This window comes from Arvicanthis niloticus, chromosome 26 (genome assembly GCF_011762505.2).
Source record: "Arvicanthis niloticus isolate mArvNil1 chromosome 26, mArvNil1.pat.X, whole genome shotgun sequence".
Lineage (NCBI taxonomy): Eukaryota > Metazoa > Chordata > Mammalia > Rodentia > Muridae > Arvicanthis > Arvicanthis niloticus.
Genome location: NC_133434.1, coordinates 26743280 through 26765396, shown reverse-complemented (window position 1 = coordinate 26765396; position 22117 = coordinate 26743280). Strand labels below are relative to the sequence as shown.

Below are 22117 nucleotides of genomic sequence, written 5' to 3'. Positions count from 1 at the left end.
AACTACTTTGGCTTCCATCTTGGACGCCTCTCTTGCTTCGGGAAGCTGGCTGACATGGTGAAAGCTAGTACTTAGTGAAGTCCCTATGGCCCCGACAGTGAGGACTGAGGTCCTCTGCCTGATAGCACCTATGAGACTCAATATCCAAGCAGATCCTCCCTTAGCTGTGGCCCCAGCTGACATAGCTGCAGCTTAGAAGTGACTTGAACCACAGGCACCCAGAGATGCCGCCAGCTGATCAGCCTTTGCGAGCTGTTTTGCTTTGAGTATGGAATGGCCCCCAGAGGCTCATGTATTTGAACACATGGTTTCCAACTGGGGGTGCTATCTAGAAAAGTTGAGGAACCTTTAGGAGGTAATGCCTCCCTAGATAAAGCAGGTTACTAGGAGGTGAGATTATAAATTTTATAGCCCTGCCTTACTTTCTGTTCACTCTCTGTTTCCTGATTGTGGAGTGGGGTGACCAGATGCCTCTTCATAGTGCTGCCATGATTTCCTTGCCATAGTGGACTGTATCCCCTCCAACTGTAGCCCCCCCCCCAAAAAAAAAAACCTCTCTCTGTTTGCTCCTTCAGGTATTTTAGTCACAATGATGAGAAAGGTAACTAATCTTGGGATGCAGTAAATATGCCCTGGGTCATGTGTTACACAGCAGTAGAGGGCTGACACAACCAGCCTCTCTGAGCACTTAGCATGAACCGTGAAGACTGTTGGGTTCTGTGCCATCTCTCTAGTGTTACGACAGCTGGACAAGTCAGGAAACTCAGTCCCAGCCAGGAAATGGCAGAGCCAGAATTTATACACAGAAGGGCTTATACAACCAATCAGTCTTGCAGCTGCATCAGGCCATGGGCCTGACACACAGTAGGCATCCTGTAACTGCCAGCTGAGCTGAGCTGAGCTGTGTTGGCATATGGGCCTCAGGACACAGCCTGAAAGCTGATAACGTCAGAGGGCATGGGCAGCTCTGCCTGTCTCAGCATGAGCTCCAGGTGGTACAGAGAGCCTTTTGTAAACAGCCCGCCTCTTCCTCTGAGGCAGGAAATGTGACAGACCAGCAAGCAGGAAGGCAAGGCCAGCTGTGAGGAGGAGGCCAGGCTGGATCCTCCTGGTGATTTACAATGCCCACAACTTTGCAGTGGATCCATGAGGATGATGTTCAACCCCCGTGACAGTGAATTTGAGGTTTGGAGTGGGGCAGATCTCTCTGACATCCCAGCCTCGGTGTTCATTGAGGTCAGGCAAAGAAAGCCAACTACATGTTACTTATAGAACAGGTCACTGACAGAAAAATGTCCCAGGATAGAGCTGGCTTCCAAGCCTGGAGCTCACAGTAGCAACATAAAGGCCTGGCCCTTCCTGAGTTGTGGGGGACACCCTGCAGCCTTACCTCATTCTCTGTCCTGGGTGGGACATTTTCTAATAAATCTATGCTGTTGACAACACTCTTCTTTTCTCTGATGGGGCCCTTAAATACCGCTTTTGAAGATTTCTTATAGACTTCCTTCAGAGATATCAGCACGGGATCTGGGAAAGCAATAGAGAGAGTGTCACCCACCAAGCTGGACCGTGGAGTGAGGTGTCACTGTACTGAGCTTGCTGGCTGTGTGGGAGGGAGGGCACATCTGGACAGGGGATCATGCATCAGAAGCTGGCTGAGCTAGTGAGTGGTAAAGCCTACAGCCTGCAGAGGTACCTCTGTTGATGCCTCCCAGCCACTCCTCTGGGGTCAGCGCTGGCTCTGTTCCTGGCGTCATGGGGTAAATGTCCTCCTGGTAGGAATCTGACTGCATGGGGAGGAAGAAGAGAAAGGATATCTGGGAATTGCTGGAAGAGCCCTGGCCATCTAGCTAGACACATTCCTGCAATTCCACCTCAAAGTCATTGTCCTCCCCAGGCCTCCCACTGAGACCTGCCCCCTTTCATGCAAACCAACCATTCCTCTGCCCTCTACCTCAGGTGGAGCCTGAATATTCTAGTCCCCCACACCTCCTTCATCTGGGTTCTTCTGGGCTTCTGGTTAATAAGATTTAACACGGGGCCCTTTGCAGCCCAACCCATGCCCACTCACCCTCCGGGGCACAATCATGGAGATGGGTTCAATCAGGCCCTTGAGCGTCACCAGCTTGTAGAAGCGGAAGACCTCGCAGGCAGACACATCCAACCCATGCTTGGGCATGACACCTATGGAAGAGACACAGGGCTTTATGAGGATCTCTCTGTCCCTACTCATGGTCTGATGTTCTCAGGCTGGCTGCAGTTGGGTGCAAAGACCCATCCAGAGGACAGAGGATGGTCACAATGTCTTGGGTTGGTCCCTGACTCAAGACAGTCATGTTGGGGGTGGGAGTAGGAAAGGTTAAAGTCATGTATCACAGGCTGGCCTCAAACTCAAGATACCAAGTTATACAAGGCTGCAGGGCCTAGCACCTTCTGGAATGAACTGTCTTCCCTAAGCCTCTTTGTCTCAGCCTGCAGAGAACAGAAAGGGCAAAGCCACTCCCCACTCCAGAGGTTTCAACACAGCCCAAGAGACAGCTTGTTGTTGATCTTCTTGACACAGCAGTACTTGTGTGTGCTCTCTGTGCTTCACTGGCCAAACTGTCCGGAGCAGCTCCTCTCCTGAATAGGAGTGCTGCTCCAAGGCAGAGCTTGCAGGGTGCCAGAGCTCCCCCTGGGCTTCCACAAACTTTGAATTGGGACTCTGCCCCTTTTCCACACAGGAGTTCTTGGGTGAGTCACTAACTCTGAACTTTTGGTTTGTTGGGGTAACATCATGGGAGAGTTAAGCACATAGATGACTGGCACCTGCTTGGCACTGTGCCAAGCACAGACAGCACATGTGTCTTTCCTGTAGTGTTTGAGTCAGGGTTCTAGGTCTTTCTGACCGGGATGGAAGCTGCTCTTCCAAAGAGAAATTCTAGAATACTTTCCCTTCTACCTACCTCTCCTCCCTTCCCCTCTCTCCCCCTCTTTATCAAGACAGGGTCTCACTACATAGCCCCTGGGCCACCTTCACACTGCCTCTCAGTCTTCGGTTCCCCTCTCTGGGTGCTGGGATCCCAGGAAAATGGTGGAGCTCCTGCCTGCCCTACTGGGCCTGGCCAGTACTCCAGCTGGGGCTATAGTCCTGGCTTCAGAACCACTGAACTTCCTCCTACTATGTGAGCCCCACTGTGGAGTGAGTCTCCATCTACATACAGCTGAGGAAGACTACATACAGCTGAGCCTGTACCCTGCAGGCTGCTGTTGAGCAGAGATGGCCAAGCTGCTGTCACGAGGAGCTGACCTGCCAAAGGTAGCATGCATGGGTCCCATTCCCATCTGCCCATTGACTGTGGCCTTGGGGTCTGACTACTGTGTAAAGGGGATACTGTGTATGCACAAGCCAATACCATCTTCTGTTCTGCACAAAGCAGCCCCACAGCCTCCGGGTCCTTACCTAGGCCTTTCTGTGGGGCTGGGGAGCGGAACTCCATGAGGTAGCTCAGGTAGGGCTTCTCCGTGCTGATCTCATAGTACCGGATGTTTCCGTCCCCCTGGAGGCAATGAGAGTGGAGGCAATGAGAGTGGAAGGCAATGAGAGTGGAGGCAATGAGAGTGGAGGGCAGGGTCCAGCAGTCCTAGGTCCAGGGCACTATAGATGAGAGCTGCCCTTGTGCCTCAGAAGTGGCCAGAAGATAAAAGAGACATGTACTTTAGGCTTTGGCAGCTCTACTAGGGGTAGGGGTGGATATGGGATGATATATACATGATATGTGTGTACGTGTGCTCACAGTGTGTGTCTATATAGTGCATGGGATTTGTGTGATGTGTGTGCAATGTGTATGTGTGTGTGCATGGCATGTATACAGTTTAGCATGTTTGTATAGTGTGTATATGGTGTGATGTGTGCTATGTGATATATATATATATATATATATATATATATATATATATATATATATATGGTATATATGGTATGGCATATGTAAGTGTAGTGCATAGTTTATATATATTGTGTATAGCTGTATAGATTATAGTCTGTATAATATAGCCTGCAGTGTGGTGTGTATGTATAGCCTTGTGACATATATGTATGGTGTGGTATGTGGCATATATGGATGGTGTCATGTGAGATATGTGTGCAGTGTATTATGTATGTTTGGTCTCTGTGGTGTCTATGTATGGTGCAGTCAGTATGTATGGAATGTATGTGGTATGTACATTTTATGTGCAGTGTGGTATTTGGTGTGATGTGTGTGGTGTGGTTGGTTTTTATCATGTCCACACAGCCTTTCTGTTGAGGCCATATGAGGAGGTCTTTTTGAAGCTCTCCTGACAGGTGTTTCATCTTTTGCCATTGGCCACTGTCTACATGTCAGGCTTAGATCCTTATTTCTCCACTCTGGCTTGTCCTGTAAGGAGTTCTCAGTCATTGGCACTTCAACAAGAATGACAGGTGTAGCTGGGAGTGGTGCGTGCCGGGGCTGGGCTGGCTCGTGGGGAGCTACAAAGATTAGGTTGGTTTTCTTAGGGATAAGAGAAGAGAGACGGTCTAATGGGGACTGGAATCTCCTGCTAACTGACAGTCCCTCCCTCACCCCACTACCTTTCCAGCAAGGTAGAGCATGTGGGTGTCAGCATCATAGAATGGGAACAGGAGGCCTGAGAGTCCATCAATTTCTTCCTCGATCATTGGCATGGACAGATCCTCCTGTAGGGAGGGGGGAGATTTGGGTCAGGCTGCATCCTGACCAAAGCATGGCTCCTCCCCAGATCCCAGCACAGCCACAGAGCTACAGGCCCTCCAGCAGAGGCCCCAGGCATGGATCTCATTCTACTCTTGCCCTATCTGAGACTCAGAGACCCAGGAGCTCAGATATAGGCTGGCTGCCTCCTCTGCCCTCCTGCTGGCATCCCAGTGGCTGACCTGATCCCAGAGGGCGATCTGTCTGGTGTTCCACCTGGATACCCCAGTTGTGAGGAGTCGCTTCATGTTGCCCAGGAAGACTACCCGGTTAACTCTGTGGTTTTTGCAGTTTGCCTCCTGGAGGGGACAGAGACCATAGGTGAGCCAGGACCCTCAGTATGTGGCTCTGTAGAGAGTTGAATGAAATGATGGTTCCTCAAGAAACCCATGTCCTGGTTAGAGGGTGCTGTGACTGCCCCCCTTTTAGATATAAAAGATCCTTGCATATGTAATTTGGCTATGAATCCTGAGATGTAGAGACTGTTGGCTCTAAATATTGTCACCAGTGTCTTTGTAAGAGAGAGGTGAGGTCATACAGTGCACAGGGAGAGATGACACAACCTTGGAGGCAGGGACAGGCACAGACCAGCATAGACTATATAGAGCACCACAGTGAGACCCTGTTTCAAGAAAACAAAAGAAGGACTGGGAAGATGGATCCAATGATAACATGCCAGCAGGGGTCCTGAGTTTGATATTTGCAAAACAATATTAAAAAAAAAAGAGAGAGAGAGACTCAGCAAAGGCACTTGTCTCAGAGCCTGAAGCCCTGAGTTAGATCCTAGGAACCTATATGGTCAAAGAGAATTAATGCCTTTGAGTTGTCCCCTGGTCTCCTCCCCATGTGAGCTCCTCCCCCAATACATGCAAAATTAATAAATGCAGAATTTTTTCAAAAATTAAAAAGCTGGGTGATGGCCTTTGTAATCCTCACACTGGGAGATGGAAACAAGAGGTTCCCTAGGCTTGCTGGCCAGTGAGGGTGGGTTCAGAGAGAGATCCTGCCTCAAAACAATAATGTGGAGAAGAGCAACTGAGGAAGACACCTGACATCGGCTTCTGCCATTCAAGTGCACGTGTACATGTAAATGCATATGTGTGCACCCGTGTGCACACACACGAATAAGAACTGAGTCTCCCCTAAAATCTCTGGAGGGAGAACAACCTGCAGATGGTTTGGGACACCTGGATCCCCCTATCTGAAAGAACAAGTTGCTGGTGCTTAAAGTTATACTTAGTTTGAGGGTACTTGTTACAGTAGCTGCAGAATAGTAACACAGTTGTCCTCCAGCACAGAGCCCTGGGATTCAGGAAGCAAGGGCCCTGCATTATCCAGAACAGCAGAAACAGGGAAGGGTCAGGTTATCCTTCACTAATTTCTCAAGGGCTTGAGTTGAGTACTGTCACTGTGGCGTTTCTTTTAACCCACAAAACATGTCCTAGAAAGACCCCCAACCCGGTTTCCCTGTTTTCCTGCCTCAATCTTCAAGTGCTTGGATTCAAGGCATGTGCCACGCCCCCTCCCACGGTTTGGAGGGTGCTGGGGATCAAACCCAGGGCTCTGTGCATGGTAGACAAGCTTCCTATCAACTGCTTCCTCTTAACTAAGTAGCCCTCGGTCCTCTGTCCTGCCCATCCCTATTTTTCATCCTCCAGAGACTTATGGTTGCCATGTAGTAAGAACTCAGCAAACAACCATTGGTTATTCCCAAACAGCTCAGTCCCTTCGATCTGAGTCTCGGGGAGTAACCTCCCACCAACCTCCCCATATGGAGCCATCTGTGGACCTGGAATCATGTGCCATTTGCTACAGGCACATCCTGTGCAGGTGGCTGGGCAGGGAGTCAAAAGTCCTCTCCCTCTGTACCCATGATGGGACCTGGTTAACCACAGAGACTCAGGGACCAAAGGTCCACTGCAGTAGGCAGAAGAATCTCCTATAGAGGAGATGTCACTGTGGCAGAAAAGAGTCCTCTGGTCCCTTCCTGCCCATAACAAATCAAAGTTCCTAAAGGCTGAGAATGGCCCTGAGTGGATAGGCTGGTCCAAAGGCATGGGTGCGATGCAGGAGCAGGGACCCAGCACAGCCCGTTTTCTGCACAGACTCCAGCACCTCCTCCTCCTCCTCAACAAAACGTAGGGCTCCACCTGCAGAACACGGCCAGAGCGGGGTTCAATCACACGAAGCTTCTTATCCTTGCATGTGGTGGTGAGCAGGCTGCCGTCTGTATTGAAGGACATGCAGAGGATCACGTCGGTGTGGCAGTCAATCATTTTCACTGGCTCACCTATGTCCAGGTTCCAGATGAGGATCTGTGAAGGCAAATAGGCTGGAGGTAAAGTCAGTGGCTGCTGTGGTCCTGGGTGCCTGTCCTCCATCCACACCAACAACCCTGGGAGGAGCTGTCTGTACAAGGTCTGGGCTACACTGGGCTACAGGCTCAATGTCAAGGGTTCTGTACAGAAAGGCAGATGCATCTCAAATACACACCGATGTTCATATTGACCATCACCTAGACAGGACCTAAAATCACCTAGAAGACAATGGTCTGGAAGTATCTGTGAGGGAGTGTCTAGACTGGGTTAACTGAGGCAGGAAGACCCACCCTAAATGTGGGCAGCACCTCTCCATGGACAGCTAAACGCCAGCATTCATCTCTCTGCTTCCTGACGGTGGATGCAGTGACCCACTGCCTCATGAGCCTGCCATTTTGACAGATGATACCTTCCAACTAAGATGACCCTGTCTTAAGTTGCTTCTTGTTAAGGTAGCTGGTCACAACAGCCCCAAAAGTAACCAACACACATCCACTGAGAGCCTCCAACAGGTCCCAGTCTTGACTTGGTTTCTTCAAGAAATAAGGAGAGACACGTCCTGATTGGTCCCAGGTACCTAGCATGATAGGGTTTGGAGCTACGATTTCCCCTGCAGCCCTGAAGCTCAGGTTGCTCAATTTTCCAACTAGGAAGGCGTGATCATCAGGAAGTTACCAGACAAAGGTTATGGGCATTGTGGTCTTCTAGTCCACTAAACTCCAGAGAGGACAGGAAATGTGCCGTCAGCCCTCAAGACCCCCAGGAAGAAAATGTGCACAGGAAATGGTTAGTCTTATGTAGAGAGTGACTGAATGACTGACTGGCCAAATGGACCCATGTCAGTCGATATGCTTAGACTATCCCCTGCTCGCCTCTCCTGCACCATCCCCCACCGAGCCAGCTCTAGCCAGACTGCCCACACCTGGGCCCCGCACCTTGTAGTCATAGCCAGCGCTGAATAGAATGTTGTTGGTCGTGGGGTGCCATTCAACCAGCCCCACACGGCGGCTGTGTCCATGGAGCTCCAGGAGAGCCTTGGTCATGTTCCGCTTCAGCCCACCGTCAGGGATCTCCCAGATCCGCACCTGCAGAGGGAAGAGTCTTGGGTTTAGTAGGACAGACAGGGGCAGGGAGTGCCACAGATCTGAAGAAGCTAGTGCTAGACAGACAGGGCAGAAAGCAGCCCTCTTTTGGCCACAGGTGTTCTCTGCCAGGTAACCCCAGACCATGAACACGTTTTCAGGTTTTTTTTTGATTTTGTCTGATTGTTATTGAATAGGATCGACTGTAGCTCAAGATGACCTGAAACTTCTGATCCTGCCTCCACCTCTGGAGTGTTTAGATCACAGGAACATGCCACCGTGACTTGTTTTAGCACGCCTGTTTTATAGGATGTTGAGGGTTGAACTCGGGGGTTTCATGCATGCCAGACAAGTACTCTACCAACTGAGCCTCTCCCTAGCCCCTCCCCCACCCCTCCAGCCACACGCTATTCTCCTGCCAGCCTCAGACAGTCACAGCAGCTATTAGCAAACTAAAAAGCTGCCTTGTTTCCCCTCAGCAACCCGCTAAGGAAATCTGTTTCTCCTTCTTCTGGCCCAGCTCCTCTGTATCTTTCATGGTGGGCCTCCTACTCTGGCCCTGACCCTGGATGGACATCTGGGCTCTGGTCTATGCTAAGAGATGATGGCTCAAGGGCAGAGCATCAGTCTAGAGGTCAGGCTTGAGGGGAAAGCCTAAGTAGAGCCTGGATGGCAGAGCTGCTGTCTGCAGTCTTGTACAAGCCAAGAAGCATAAAAGGATGGTCTATGGAGAGAAGGATGGGCCAAAAAACGGTCCAGGTGGGGAGCTACAGAGAAGAGCACGCAGCTCCAGAGAAAGACACTGAACCCCAGATAGACTGTGGTTTCTGATACTCATCCCACTGGGCTTCAGTGGCTCCATCCCAGGCATGTGTCTCAATTGTTGCCATGTCATCCATAAGATGGTGTATATATGTGTCATGGGCAGGTTGTCCCTGTTCTTGTCCTGCCTGGCCTACTGGGATTCAGACCGAGATAGTGGTGATAACAGCTTATCAGCTATGAGGGGCTGTATATATGTAGCTACAGAACTATGATGAGAGTGGGACAAACTCGTGTGTGTGTGTGTGTGTGTGTGTGTGTGTGTGTGTGTAGGTGTGTGTGTAGGTGTGTGCACTTGAGTACAATGCCCAGGGAGGCCAGAATATGGCACTGGATCAACCGGAGCTGGACTCACAGCAGTTGACATGGGTGCTAGGAACCAAACTTGGAACCTCTGGAAGAGAAGCAAGCACACATAACTAACCACCGAGCCATTTCTCAAGGCCCTTATGTGATACTCTGTCATCTTCTGTGGCAGTTTGAATGAAAATGAAAATGAAAATTTTGGGGGGGAGCTTAGGAAGTGTGACCTTGTTGGAGGAAGAAAGCCATTGGAGGTAGACTTTAGGTAGTTCTCTCTCTTTTTCCTCTCTCTTTCTTCAAGACAGAGTTTCACTGTGTAGCCCTGGCTGTCCTGGAACTCGCTCTGTAGAGCAGGCTGGCCTTAAACTCAGAGATCTGCCTGCCTCTGCCTACCAAGTGCTAGGATTAATAGTGTGTGCCCCCACCACCCAGCTAGGCCTTCAAGTGTCTAAAGACTCTATTTCCAGTTGACCCCTTGCTTCATGCTCCCACTGCTGCTGACACGCCTCCCTTCCGTGGTGGATTCTCATCCTCTGGAACCATAAGCTCAAATAAACTCTTCTATAAGTTGCTTTGGTCATGCTTTCTCACAGTTACTCAAGAGAAATAGCTACGTAACTGGTATACCCAGGAAGGCATAGGATATTTCTCAGGATATCATCTAGACAGAAAACAACGGACTAACAAGAGTGGAACAATTTAATATGTGATCTCAGTCCCTCACGTTCAACGCTTGGCAAGACCATCACAAACATCCTCTGAGAGCTAGCAAGGCTCAAGTTAGGGTGCTTGAAGGGAACTCCTTTGTCAAGTTTCATGAGCAATCAGGTGCATATTCCTCAGACTATGGAAACAAGGATCTCCCCACAAAAGCCCCTATAACTCATCTATCAACTCAGTAAGAAGGAAGTTGTTCCATGGAGAACTTGAAACCACCATTCTCAGCTTTAGGAAATCAGCCCACTTGAGAACAAGTTTCCTCACTGGGAGTTCCTTGGTGGCTCTCGCCCACCACACACTGCCACCCGCTAGTCTGCAAGAGTGACATGAAGTGGGATCTGGCATGACCTTCTGCCTTCCAACAGCCTGTGCAAGGACTGTGGAGTGCAGACTAGTTTAGAAATAGTGGGGACAGTGGAGTAGAGAGATGACCAGGAAGACATATTTCTTTCACCCTCAACTGAGAAGACTAATGCTTAGACATGTGTATGACAGATACACACACACACACACACACACACACACACACACACACACCACACACACACACACTTTTGTTCCAAAAAGCTACTATTATGCATGTTTCACAGCTTATTTCTTTTCATGTGACCACAGTATCTTTACATATTGCTACGTACAGATATGTCATACATATATGCACATGCATGTATCCAAATATATATATAAGATACATGTATAAACATATATAAGAAATAAATTATATATACATTTGTGTATGTAATGTGAATGCATATGCATATATGTTCTTGTGTGTATGTATGTGTGTGCGCATGTGCACGCATGCATGTGTATTGAGGCCAAACCTACTCACTAGCTGAGTGTCACTGGATGAACCATTAACCTCTCTGAGGTCTTGGCTCTTGGTGTAGAAAGCAAAGGGATCCATGGGCCTTGCAAAAGCTTGTGGATTAAATCCAGCTGGGTCTGGAGTCATGTGAACTGATTTGTTAGAGTGGCAGCTGGCTTGTGCCTGGGGAACACAAGGGAGGTGGGGCCCCAACTTCAGCTTCTGGGATGGATTTACGCTTCTGAGAAACAGAGGGGGGGGAGGACAGGAGTATACAGTTGGACACTGGTGATTGTTAAATGTAGGATCCAAGCACATAAGCAAGGTTTGGGGAACCAGAGAGAATCAATACGCCAAAGAGAGGTGTCTCTTATTTGATACCTCCTCCTGTGCCCGGCATTCTCATCTATACACTGAGCCAAGTTAGCTGACCTCCCAGACTTCTCTGACATTGCTGAGAGGGAAGAAACCACTAGGCTTGACCCACAGCAAAAAGTTGGCACCAGATACTTTTTAAAAAGAAAGAAAGAAAGAAAGAAAGAAAGAAAGAAAGAAAGAACGAACAAACCTCTAGCAAGTAACTGCAGTTTCACAGTGGGCTTAAAACACCCAGAAGGAAACTCCTGTCTCTTAGAATGCATGGAATTTGCTGGAAACAAAGTGTATCTGGGATGTGGGAGGAACACCGTGGTTCTGCCCAGGGAATGTGCTGGGAGCCTACTGCAATAACACAGGAAACCCGACAGTCTGCCAAACAGGATTTGAGAAAGGAAGGGGTGGGGAGAAGCGTTGAGGGTTCTCCTCCAGCAAGCCAGCTGTGCCAGAGAGTCCCCTTCCAGCCCAGAGCCAGGGTCTTGTCACACTCAGTCACGTTTAATCAATTAGATAAATGGGAGTGGGGGTGGGCGGGGCGTGTCTTGGCTTCCAGGAGCTCAGAGTCTCCTGAGAGACAGCAGACATGCGCAGATGCAGACGTGAGAGCATTAAGGAGAGGAGATAGAGCCTCCAAACCAGTGTGTTCCTGAGTGGGGATAGGGCAGTTAGCCAACAAAGCTTGGCCTTGAGCTTGCGCAAGCTCCCTGCAAACCCAGGCTCTGACCTTAGTCACTGTGAGTCTGTGACCAAGTTCCTTAGATTTTCTAAACATGTTTTCTCAGCTGAGGGGCGACTCTTCCCATGCCACACAATTGCCACGAAGACTAAAGAAAACTAAATATGTAACCCCCCAGGAAGATGACTGTCGGTTAGTTTTATGTCAGCTTGACAAGCTAGAGTCATTTTGAAAGACAGAATCACAAATGAGAAGATTGACCCATGGTACATTTTCTTGATTGATGACTGATCAACGTTGGGAGAACTTAGCCCACAATAGATGGTGCCACTCCTGGGCTGGTGGTCCTAGGTGCTATAAGCAGGCTGAGCAAGCCATGGAGCAAACCAGTAAGCAGCACCCACCCGTGGCCTCTGCATCAGCTCCTGCCTCCAGGTTCCTGACCTGTTTGAGTTCCTGTCCTGACAGCCTTGGATGGTGGACCGTGATATGGAAGTGTAATAGCAGTAAATCTTTTCTTCCCCAAGTTTCTTTTGGTAATGGTGTTTCATCACAGCAACAGAAGTCCTAGCTAAGACAATGACCATAGATTTGCAATACCTATCTGAGTAATGCTTATGTAAAAAATTAAAGAGTACAGACAACTTTTCTATAGGTCAAACTTTAGATGTGACTCTTTTTTTCTTTTGAAAAATAATTATGTCGGGGTGGAGGAGTGGCTGAGAGGAGGGGAGGGAGGGGAAACTACAACCGGGATGTAATATATGAGAGAATAAAATAATTATTAAAATTATATTTTAGTTTTATGTACGTACGTACATATGTATGTATGTATGTGTGTATGTATGTATGTGTGTATGTATTATTGTATCTGTGTGTATGTATGTATGTGTCTGTACATACAGATGCTTATAGAGGCCAGAAGAAGGCACTGGATCTCCTGGAGCTGGGGTTACAGGTGACTGTGAGCCACCTGATGTGGGTACAGAAAACAAGAACAGCAAGTGGTCTCAGCCACTGAACCTCTCTCTGGCCCCTCCTTTCTTTCATTATAAATTGTTTTTTTGAGATAGGGTCTCATATGGCCCAGGCTGCCCTTGAACTCACTATGTACCTAAGGATGACCTTGAACTCTGGTCTCCTTTTCCTCCTCAAATGTTGAGGTTATAGTCTGCTCTGCTCTGCTCACTTCTTAATTTTATTATCAAGATGAAGACATGATGCACATACCAGCCTACACCTGCAGGGTCAGGGTCATGGGTAGCTCTGTCTTTGGCTTCTGCATCCCTGTAACATCTAGGTGTTCAGGGAAGCAACACACGCACACACACACACACACACACACACACACAGTCGTGGCCTCCCATGACAACAGCGCCTCTTCTGGCTTTCCCCTGAAGGCCTGCCTGAAGCTGTTTCACAGTTAACTTTGAATTTTAGAAGTAGGAGTACACAATAGAATAACAACTTTTTTTTTTTTTTTTTTTTTTTTTGGTTTTTCGAGACAGGGGTTCCTCTGTGTAGCCCTGGCTGTACTGGAACACACTCTGTAGACCAGGCTGGCCTCGAACTCAGAAATCAGCCTGCCTCTGCCTCCCAAGTGCTGGGATTAAAGGCACCACCGCCCGGCTTAGAATAACAATTAAAATTATACACAAGTGCATAAACCAGTAACGAGGTGGTTCGTTGTCACTATCAAGTCTCATGGGCTGACTGTCACTATGCGCTTTTATTTTTAAAACTGATTTAATCTACAGAGTGAGTTCCAGGACAGCCAGGGCTACACAGAGAAACCATATCTCGAAAGACAAAACAAAACAAAACTGATTTTATTTTGTGTGTGTCTGTGTACCTGTGTGTATGGTTTTATGTGGGTTCTAGGGATTTGTATTCAGGTACTCATGAGCACACAGTAGGAGTTACTACCCAGAGAGCCATCTCCTGGATCCCAAAGGGCTACCTACCTACCCTATCTATCTATCTATCTATCTATCTATCTATCTATCTATCTAAGGTCTCCTGTAGTTCAAGCTGGCCTCCAACTCCATATGCAGCCAAGGATGACCTTTGATATCTGATCTTGATGCTTCTACTTCCCAAGTGCTGGTATTAGAGGTGTGTGCACCATGCTGGGCTTTGCGCTTGCTGTTCTCTATAGGGAAGGCAGCACAAGTGTCCTACTGACCGTCAGAGTCAATATGTATTGGCAGCTACTGAGCCATCTGTTCACAGCAATTTCCTGAGGGCTTGCTGGCTACTCTGTCCAGTCTTAATGGAAGTGCCACTCTGCACTCACCCTTTTTGGGGTGCAGAGACTACTTACCAATAGGCAGCCCCAGAGTACAGGCCATTCTGTCTCCCCAGCAAGAATGGGCACCCAGGATGTATTTCCTTCCCTCTTTCCCTTCTCTCTCACCCTCTCCCTCTCTCCCTCTCTCTCTCCCTCCCTTCTTCCCTCTCTCCCTCTCTTTCTCCCTTCCTCCTTTTCTCCCTCCCTTTCTTCTTTGTAATGGGAATTAAGCCCAGGGGCTTGAGTCTTCCAGGCAAGTACTCAACCACTGAGCTCCCCAGGAAAGGTGTTATCTTTGGGTTACAGACAGCAGATGCTGTTGGTGGAGCTTAAATAGAAGATAAAAGAAACATGCTGAGCTTGGCCCATCAGGGAGAGGAACCTCCTCCTGCTATCCTTCTCCTGGGAATCTTCTTTCCTTTTCTTGAACACTGTCTGTCTGTCTCATGCTATATCATCTTCTTCTGAGTAGGGCCACCCAGGGAAGGGCCAGGAGCTTGAGGCTCTTAAGGAAAGCTACACTGCCCTTCCCTGCTGTCTGCCAGCCAGCTGCCCTCCCTTGCTGTAGCAGAAGCTATAAAAAGCACAGCACTTCAACAATAGGTGACATCACCCAGCAGGCTGGCGGAAAGAACTGGATTCTGGCAGATGCCAGGCAGAGTTATGGTCCCTTTCCTCCCCCCAGGATGAGACCTCTGGGGAAAGAGCTTGGGCAGGCTCCCTGAATCCTGCAGGGATGTAGGGGACAGACTACAACAGACTCTCATGCCTTGGAGGAAGGGAACTGATCCCAAGGGACTCAGCATTTTGACAGTGCTAAAGATTTTCCTGGGGGCGAGATGGGGAGGAGACGCTAGAGTCTCCCTGTATCCCTTTAGCATCCTCTGAATGTTTGGGGACCAGAGAACAATGAGGTCAGAAAGAGATGTGCACTTACTTCTAGGGGAAAGTGCCAATGACTCTGGCTTTGGCATCCTTGTAGTGGGTAAACTGAGGCAGGTAGCCGTTGGGGGTCGGTGCTTAAAGCCACTGACCAGGGTAGATCCAGATACCTACAGGGGCTGCTGCTAAAAGCAGCCAGCGGTTAGTGAAGCGACTCGGCAGACTTTTTTTTCTGAGGAAACAAAGCTTAATCTACTGAGGCTACCACTCTCTGTGGCCAGTGGAAAAACTATAAACTCTTTTAACTCCTTCGGGCCGGTGAGAAAGAGAAGGAAAGAGAGAAAATTCACACATGTATACACACACACACACACACACACACACACACTGAATGGATGAAACAAAAGAGCCAGGCAGTGGTGGCGCACGCCTTTAATTCCAGCACTTGGGAGGCAGAGGCAGGTGGATTTCTGAGTTCGAGGCCAGCCTGGTCTACCAAGTGAGTTCCAGGACAGTAAGGGCTACACAGAGAAACCCTGTCTCGAAAAACCAAACCAAACCAAACCAAAAAAAAAAAAAAAAAAAAAGAAACAAAAGGCAGAGTCCAACAACTTCATACACACAAATATACATGCATACATACATATACACATATATACATGCATGCAGACCTACAGACAGATGTAAACTATACATAGTATAGTTATAGCTAAGCCTCAGCAAGCAGACTCCAAATATTCCACACATACATACACAAATACACACATCTGGTGGGTGGAAGAAACAAATGTTCCAACCCCTATTCACACAATAACACACATAGTTGATGGATGGGAGAGACCACGTTCCAGTCACACCACGATACACCACAGCACACCAGAGCACACTGTAGGGTAGTGGGCTGTGAGAAGCAGCTGGGTGTTTGGTTGAGCATGAGCTTCGAACCCCGGAACCTTTATCGAACTGCAGGAGTTCAGCTCTGCTCCCAGGCCCTGGTTCTTTTCACTTAGCTTCAGTCCTCCAACAACCCCTCCCATAACCCCTCCCACAGAGAGGTTTATGACCACCAGTCACAAGAAGTGGTCCCTCAGGCTCTCCCACATGCAGATGAGGTATCTCCAAGCTCTCAGGTCAAGCCAATAGACATTATCTGTTGTCAGACCCTAACCCACCCCAAACTGTATATAAGGGCTCTATTTAGGGGAAGTAAAGCGCGTGCTCAAGAATCATCCTGGTGTCCGAGAGTTTCTGTCACAAGAGCTGTAACACTTGGGGAGAGCTCTGCTCTCCCAGAACCTGCCCGGGACACCAAGCTGCCTCCTTGCCAGCTAACCAGCTCCTTATTGGGTCCAACCCCGGGCCTGGACCGGCTCAGCTGCTCAGCGTGGAGAGAAGGTACAGCACCTGGGAGAGACCGGTCAGCAACAGCGGCAGCTAGCGACTGGAGGCGACAGTGGGGGCAGGCAATCTCCCCTCCTGCTCACACTCTGTGTCCTTTGGCCTCGACCTCCCGAATCAGGCCAGGCCGGAGGCCTACAGACAGTGGAGACGCAAGCTGGAGGCAGCGCAGAGATGGTATCGAGCCCTCCCTGCTCTCACCTTGTCCCCAGTTGGGAGATCGTCATGAGACACCCTCCAGAACAAGGGACCAACAGCACACCACAGCACACCACACCCTACTTTATTCTTTCTTCCATATCGTATATATCCCATCAAAATCTTTCAAGCATTATACAATTACAATGTGATTACATTTTAGTTTTCTTCTAGTGAACGGTGAATGAAAAACCAATGCACTTTTCAATACTGTTACAAGCTATAACATTACATAATACAAGTAAAGAAAACAAATTATTCCAAAAAAAAAAAAAAAAAACCCATATACATTCACAACCAAGCAACTTTTTGCAGATTAACAAAGTGCAAGCAAGCAAGCAAGCAAGCTAGTTTTCTCAGCCCGCGTCTCTTTCTGGCAGGCAGCAATTTGCGGTTACAAAGAAAGAAGTAATTGTTTTATTATTTAAAAGTAACCTTGTAAGAATCTTAAGAGAATCACAAATCTAAGCCTTTATATAAGAATCACTCATATCTATCTTAAATCCTCAGAATGCATGTCTACTCATCAGCAATTCTTACTAGATCATATCAGGAAGCTCAGGACAAAAAAAAAATCAATCATCCCAGTCCAGCCTCAGTGAGAGTCACGTCAGCCAGTGCTGCCATTGTTCTTGTTCCCTGGCCACAAAGGGAGCCCGGCTCAACTATTCAGGGTCAGTCTAGGAGGTTCAAACTTTCTGAACCTCAAATTGTTCCCTAAGATTTTTTTTTTTCATCAGAGCCAGTAGTAAAAACATCTCAACCTAGCTAACCTAGCTTCATTCACGACTTTACTTTTCCAAATGTTTTCTAAGCGTGGTGGTCATTGCTCACATCATAATTGTGACAGAATCATAATCTGCTCCTGTAGCAATGCCTGAAAGAGGTCAAGCATTAGTACGGCGAATGCCAGATATACTGTCCAGTGAGGGGCTGAAGGCTCCCTTAATGTTTTCACATAATTCTTAGATTAAGAGGGATATGAAGGCAGCAAGCAGAACAGAACTCCCTAGCAGCACAAAGTCCTCAGGACACAGAGTCCTCGGGACCATGACATATCAAGGCTCACTCATGTGGCAGTGGCAACCTGTGGGCTGCATTCCATGAGTTCTAAAGCCATTTGTCATTCTTCCTGCGTGGCCCCCGGCAGGAAAGAACCAGACCTGCAGCAAAGGCTTCTTTCTGAGATGATGTTCCCAGCCCTGGTAGGGGACACTGTGTCTGGTATACCTGTGAACCTCCTAGACCTGCCTCTGTATGTACGATGCACAGTGAGTTGACCCCTCAGGCTGGAGTGGGTTGGTGGAGGAAGTCCAGAAAAACTTAGGGCAGGAAGGCCAGTCAGAGGCTCCTTACACACGGGCTGCAGGTGCAGGTGGGAAGGACTCTTTTGCCTGACTGAGTACTCAATGCCCAGCATGGGACACACAGAGGGGACACACATACAAAGTGTGCAATGGATCTGGACTGTTAGCTCGCCATGGTTCTGAGCCTCAGTTTTGTCCCCTATAGAAGCAAGGCCTTGGTGAGTCAGCAGGGCAGGAGTCTGGGGAGCTACCTGATACAGACTCCAGATGTAACCTTGGGTTCAGGGTTCAGCTCTTCAGGAGCAGCTGAGCTTCAGCCCTGGGCCTGTGGGCTCCAAGGCTAAAGTCCTAAGCGCTGCACAGGTGTAGCAGTAACCTCAGGGCTAAGGTGCGGCTCTGAGCCTGGCTTCTGGAGCAGCTGGCCTGGCAGCTGTTGGAAAGCTTAGGTCTTGGACTTAATCACCTGTCTAGATCAGCAGCCTGGAGATAGAGGGTTGCTCCCATTCTCTGTAGTGCCCAGCCTGCCTTTTCCCTCTCCTCCTTCCACCTCAGCACTGCTCCTCCACTGACCCCCCTGCCCCTGTATGTGTGTGTGTGTGTGTGTCTGTGTGTGCACACGCACGATCACCCCCCCCCCCAAACACACACACGTGCACACGAATGTGTCCCTTCTCTGCTCATCCATGCAGTGTGCAGCCTCCATCCAGCTGGCTGGAGCCTCATGTTCCCTTAAAAGCTGATTGTGACCCCTTCACACTCCCCACCCCCATCCCCTGGATCCCAGAGAATTCTGAGGTTGTCTGAGAAGCTCAGGCATCAGAGTTAAGCTTCTCCCCCTGCCTTTCTTCCTCTATCTGTCCCAACCTCCCTTTGTGACCTTCTCTCCTGCTCACTCCCCTGGCAACATCACCCACAGCTCCAGCCAGACTAGAGGACTCTGCTTTTCTTAGGCACCCTGCGTCTTGGGCCCGAACTCTTCTGGGGTTCGCTTTAACCCTTTCTCTTCTGCTCAAAGTGTAACCATACTGGCAGGGATGAAGCTATCCTAAAGAAACTTGTGCCCTCTTTCTGGTTATTAGACTGTGAGAAAATGCCCCCCCACCCCCAAATTGGACTTCCCATAGGAATCTCATGCTGGGAGAAGCAAGAGTCTGAAACCTGTTGCCAGCTGGGGGTGGGGGTAGGAGTTGGGGTGGGGAGCTTATCTCAAGGAAGGGTTTCTTACAGTTTCTATAGCTTGTTTGATCACCTTGAAGAAGAGACTGGAGGCCATCATTGATGAGCCAGTGATGGGCAGGACCATACCTCACCAGGAATGCCTTCTGAATACATAATTTACCAAATAAATCTCCTTTCTCTGTGTTTCACTATTACTTTGTCTATTTAATTGGACTATTGAGGATGGGTGACCCAAGCTCTTGCCCTAGCAAACAAATCCCAGTCTTCCAGGACCAACCCTCCCAGGTCCCTCTTCCTGTATCTGGTTCATCACTAGCTCCTCTTGTCTGTGCTCACACCATTTGTGGAGCTCCAATGTAGCCCTGACTCATATGCATGTGTCTGCTTTTTTTTTTTTTCTAGCTAGTGGGCTCCGCCTCCCTGCTGGGGCTGTTTGCAGAGCTGGACTGAGACAGCAGGCATCTGCCAGGCATAGGAGTAGGCATGGGCTTCTTCATATCCTGGTCACTATGCTGAGGAGAGTCCTACTATTACTGCCTCTGAAATGAGCAGAGCCGGGGCCCAGAGAGGTGAAGCCATATGCCATTGGGCACCCAGCTAAGCAGGTCTCATCCCAGTGGGTACCGATCATCTGCCTCCTGTAGCAGGGCTGAGCCTTGAGCTTGTCCGACCACACACCATGGATGTCTTGTGCACTGGCTACATCCAGGAGTAGGAAGCAGCAGCAGGTGGAGGAAGAGGCTGAGCTAACACAGGCAGGTCCATCCTACCTTGATGTAGGTGATGGAGGATGTGACCCCAGGGAGGCGACAGTTCCAAAGCTGGGGCCAGATCTGCTCCTCTTCATACTGAGATGTGCCTGATTTTCTTTCCCTTTCCCAGCTGGGTCTTACACTGTCCCTCTGTGTGCTCTCCCTCAGCGTTGCCTGTCTCCATGTTTATGCATATGGACTGCCCAGGCCAGAGTGAATGCAAGAGCCTGAAATCTCAAGACTGTCTGTTTCCTGTTCCCTGCTGGCTGGTGAATCAGCACTTCAGCAGACAGGGACAGAGGCAGATGCAATCACTGTCCTCCTGGGCTCCCTAGGTGGGGAGCAACCTTGCCTGCCCTGAGCCTGCTGAGCTCTAAGCCTCTCTCCAGTTCACCATCATGTTCAGGTGCCAGGAGCTCCATCTGCCTCCTTCCCAGCCCAGGGAGCAGCCAGTTATTCCTCTGGCTCTGTGGCTGTTCCCGGCTCCACCTCCTGTCCACATGTCTACAGTTCTAGCCTTCCTGGGACCTGGCCCGATAGCTGTCCTGTGGTCACTGGGGCCTGGAAGCTGCTAAAGAAAGTAACAAAACCAGTAGACTTCCTTCACCACCACCATTCACTGTCCCCACAGGCATTTTCTGCCCTCAGGAATCTATCTAGCCAGCCAAGCACTGTCTGCTTTTCCAGTACCTCCTCCATCTCTTTGTTTTGTAAGTTCTGAGCCTGCTGACTTCACCTTCGACTCAGAATTCATGGGGATGCTACTGTCTGTTTTTCTTTTTCCATAGCATTTATTCACTCATTCATTATCTATCTATCTATCTATCTATCTATCTATCTACCTATCTATCATCCAACCCTATATTCACCTATTCAACTATCTCTTTGTCAATCCATCCATCCAGACATCCATCCATCCATGTGTGCATTCTTCCATCTGTGCACACATCTACATATCTATCCCTTCATTCAGTTCACAGGAGGAGGGTTTGTTTGTTTGTTTTAAATATGAGGTCCTGTGGAAGATACCAGAGACTCTGAGCCAAATAAGTCATGCTCTATTCCTTCTAGAGTTCACAGTCCAGCCTGGAGAACACGGGGAGACAAAGCTCTGAAGTTGTTTCTAGTTTTAGTATCCTGGGCTCATGACCTGTCCTCAGACGATGCCAGTGAGCACTAGGTAACCACAGTGTCCTGACGGAGAAGCAGAGCCATCTTCATTTGGGAACAGAGGGACCCTGTATTGGTTTGGCTAAATCCTGCTCTGTCCCATCGCCCCTCTGAGGCAGCCACACTGAGGAAGCTGCACTGATGTCAGTGCCCTTGGATTTTCCAGTCCCTTTCTACCTCCATCTCTGGGAATTGAACTTGGGTCCTCAAGCTTGTACATCAAGTCCTTAACTAAGCTGAGCAGTATCTCCAGTTTCTCCTCTTCCCTTCCATCTCTAGCTGTACCTGCTCTCCACCCATCCACTGTTCCCTCTACTTTCTCTTCTATTTATTTCATCTTCCCACAAGGGGTAGGATGTGGAAAGTTGGAATTCAACGCCCCCAAAGTGATCCTTGTCACCACAGTCCTTGAAGCCACAGCTCTCAGATGATAAGTTATGGAGCGTTTACCATGTGAGCCTGCAAAGCTCAGGAGCCCTCCTCCCCTTGCCTCTTACCCTTCCTCCCTTCTCCTCCTCACCTTCCTCTCCTTCACCATAGAGCAGGGGCAGAGGTTGAGTCACACACCTAAGTTTTTGGTTCTAATTCTCACCTGCAAAGCAACACTTCCAAACTCAGTCAACCACTGAAGCACGGGGTGTGTCCAGCAAAGATTCTCTCCCTCGGTCCCCTCCCGATCCTTGTCCTCTCTATTCTGGGACTGGTTGGAGGAGGGAGAGGATGGGGACTGGGTTGAGAAGAGAGAGGGTAGTGTGTGTAGAGACTCTCTAAGGGAAGCGGGGAGGTGTGAGCTCAGGGTTATTCCTGGGGACCACCCCTTGGTCAGCTCACCGAAGTGTCCTCGGAGCAAGAGGCAATAATGTTGTCAATGAAGGGGTTCCATTTGATGTCCAGCACACTGCCTTGATGACCGCATACCTTGGGGTAGTTTGGCTCGATTCTGCCTGTCTGTAAGGGAAAAACAAATCATTAGTTTGGTGTCCCCATTCAGAGTGTCTCAGAAAGGAAAGATCTTTGCCTGGACTCCTCTGCTGGGGAAGGCTCCTCGGGCCCTTTACTTCCTCTCCATAACCTGATAGAAAGTCCTAGGCTGTTTTGACAGCTGTG

The 22117-nt window shown here is 49.1% G+C and overlaps 1 protein-coding gene across 1 annotated transcript in view; it reads right to left on the bottom strand.

Moving 5' to 3' along the window:
• Coro2b (coronin 2B) overlaps positions 1-22117 on the bottom strand; it is a 113769-nt gene that overhangs the window by 6121 nt on the left and 85531 nt on the right. Inside the window, exons 3-11 of the mRNA XM_076925329.1 lie at positions 21842-21958; positions 7984-8133; positions 6881-7045; positions 4913-5029; positions 4592-4696; positions 3443-3539; positions 2072-2184; positions 1697-1787; positions 1391-1527 (exon numbers count right to left, since the gene is read on the bottom strand). Of these exons, the coding sequence (XP_076781444.1) occupies positions 1391-1527; positions 1697-1787; positions 2072-2184; positions 3443-3539; positions 4592-4696; positions 4913-5029; positions 6881-7045; positions 7984-8133; positions 21842-21958 (1092 nt within the window). The remainder of the gene's footprint in view (positions 1-1390; positions 1528-1696; positions 1788-2071; positions 2185-3442; positions 3540-4591; positions 4697-4912; positions 5030-6880; positions 7046-7983; positions 8134-21841; positions 21959-22117) is intronic.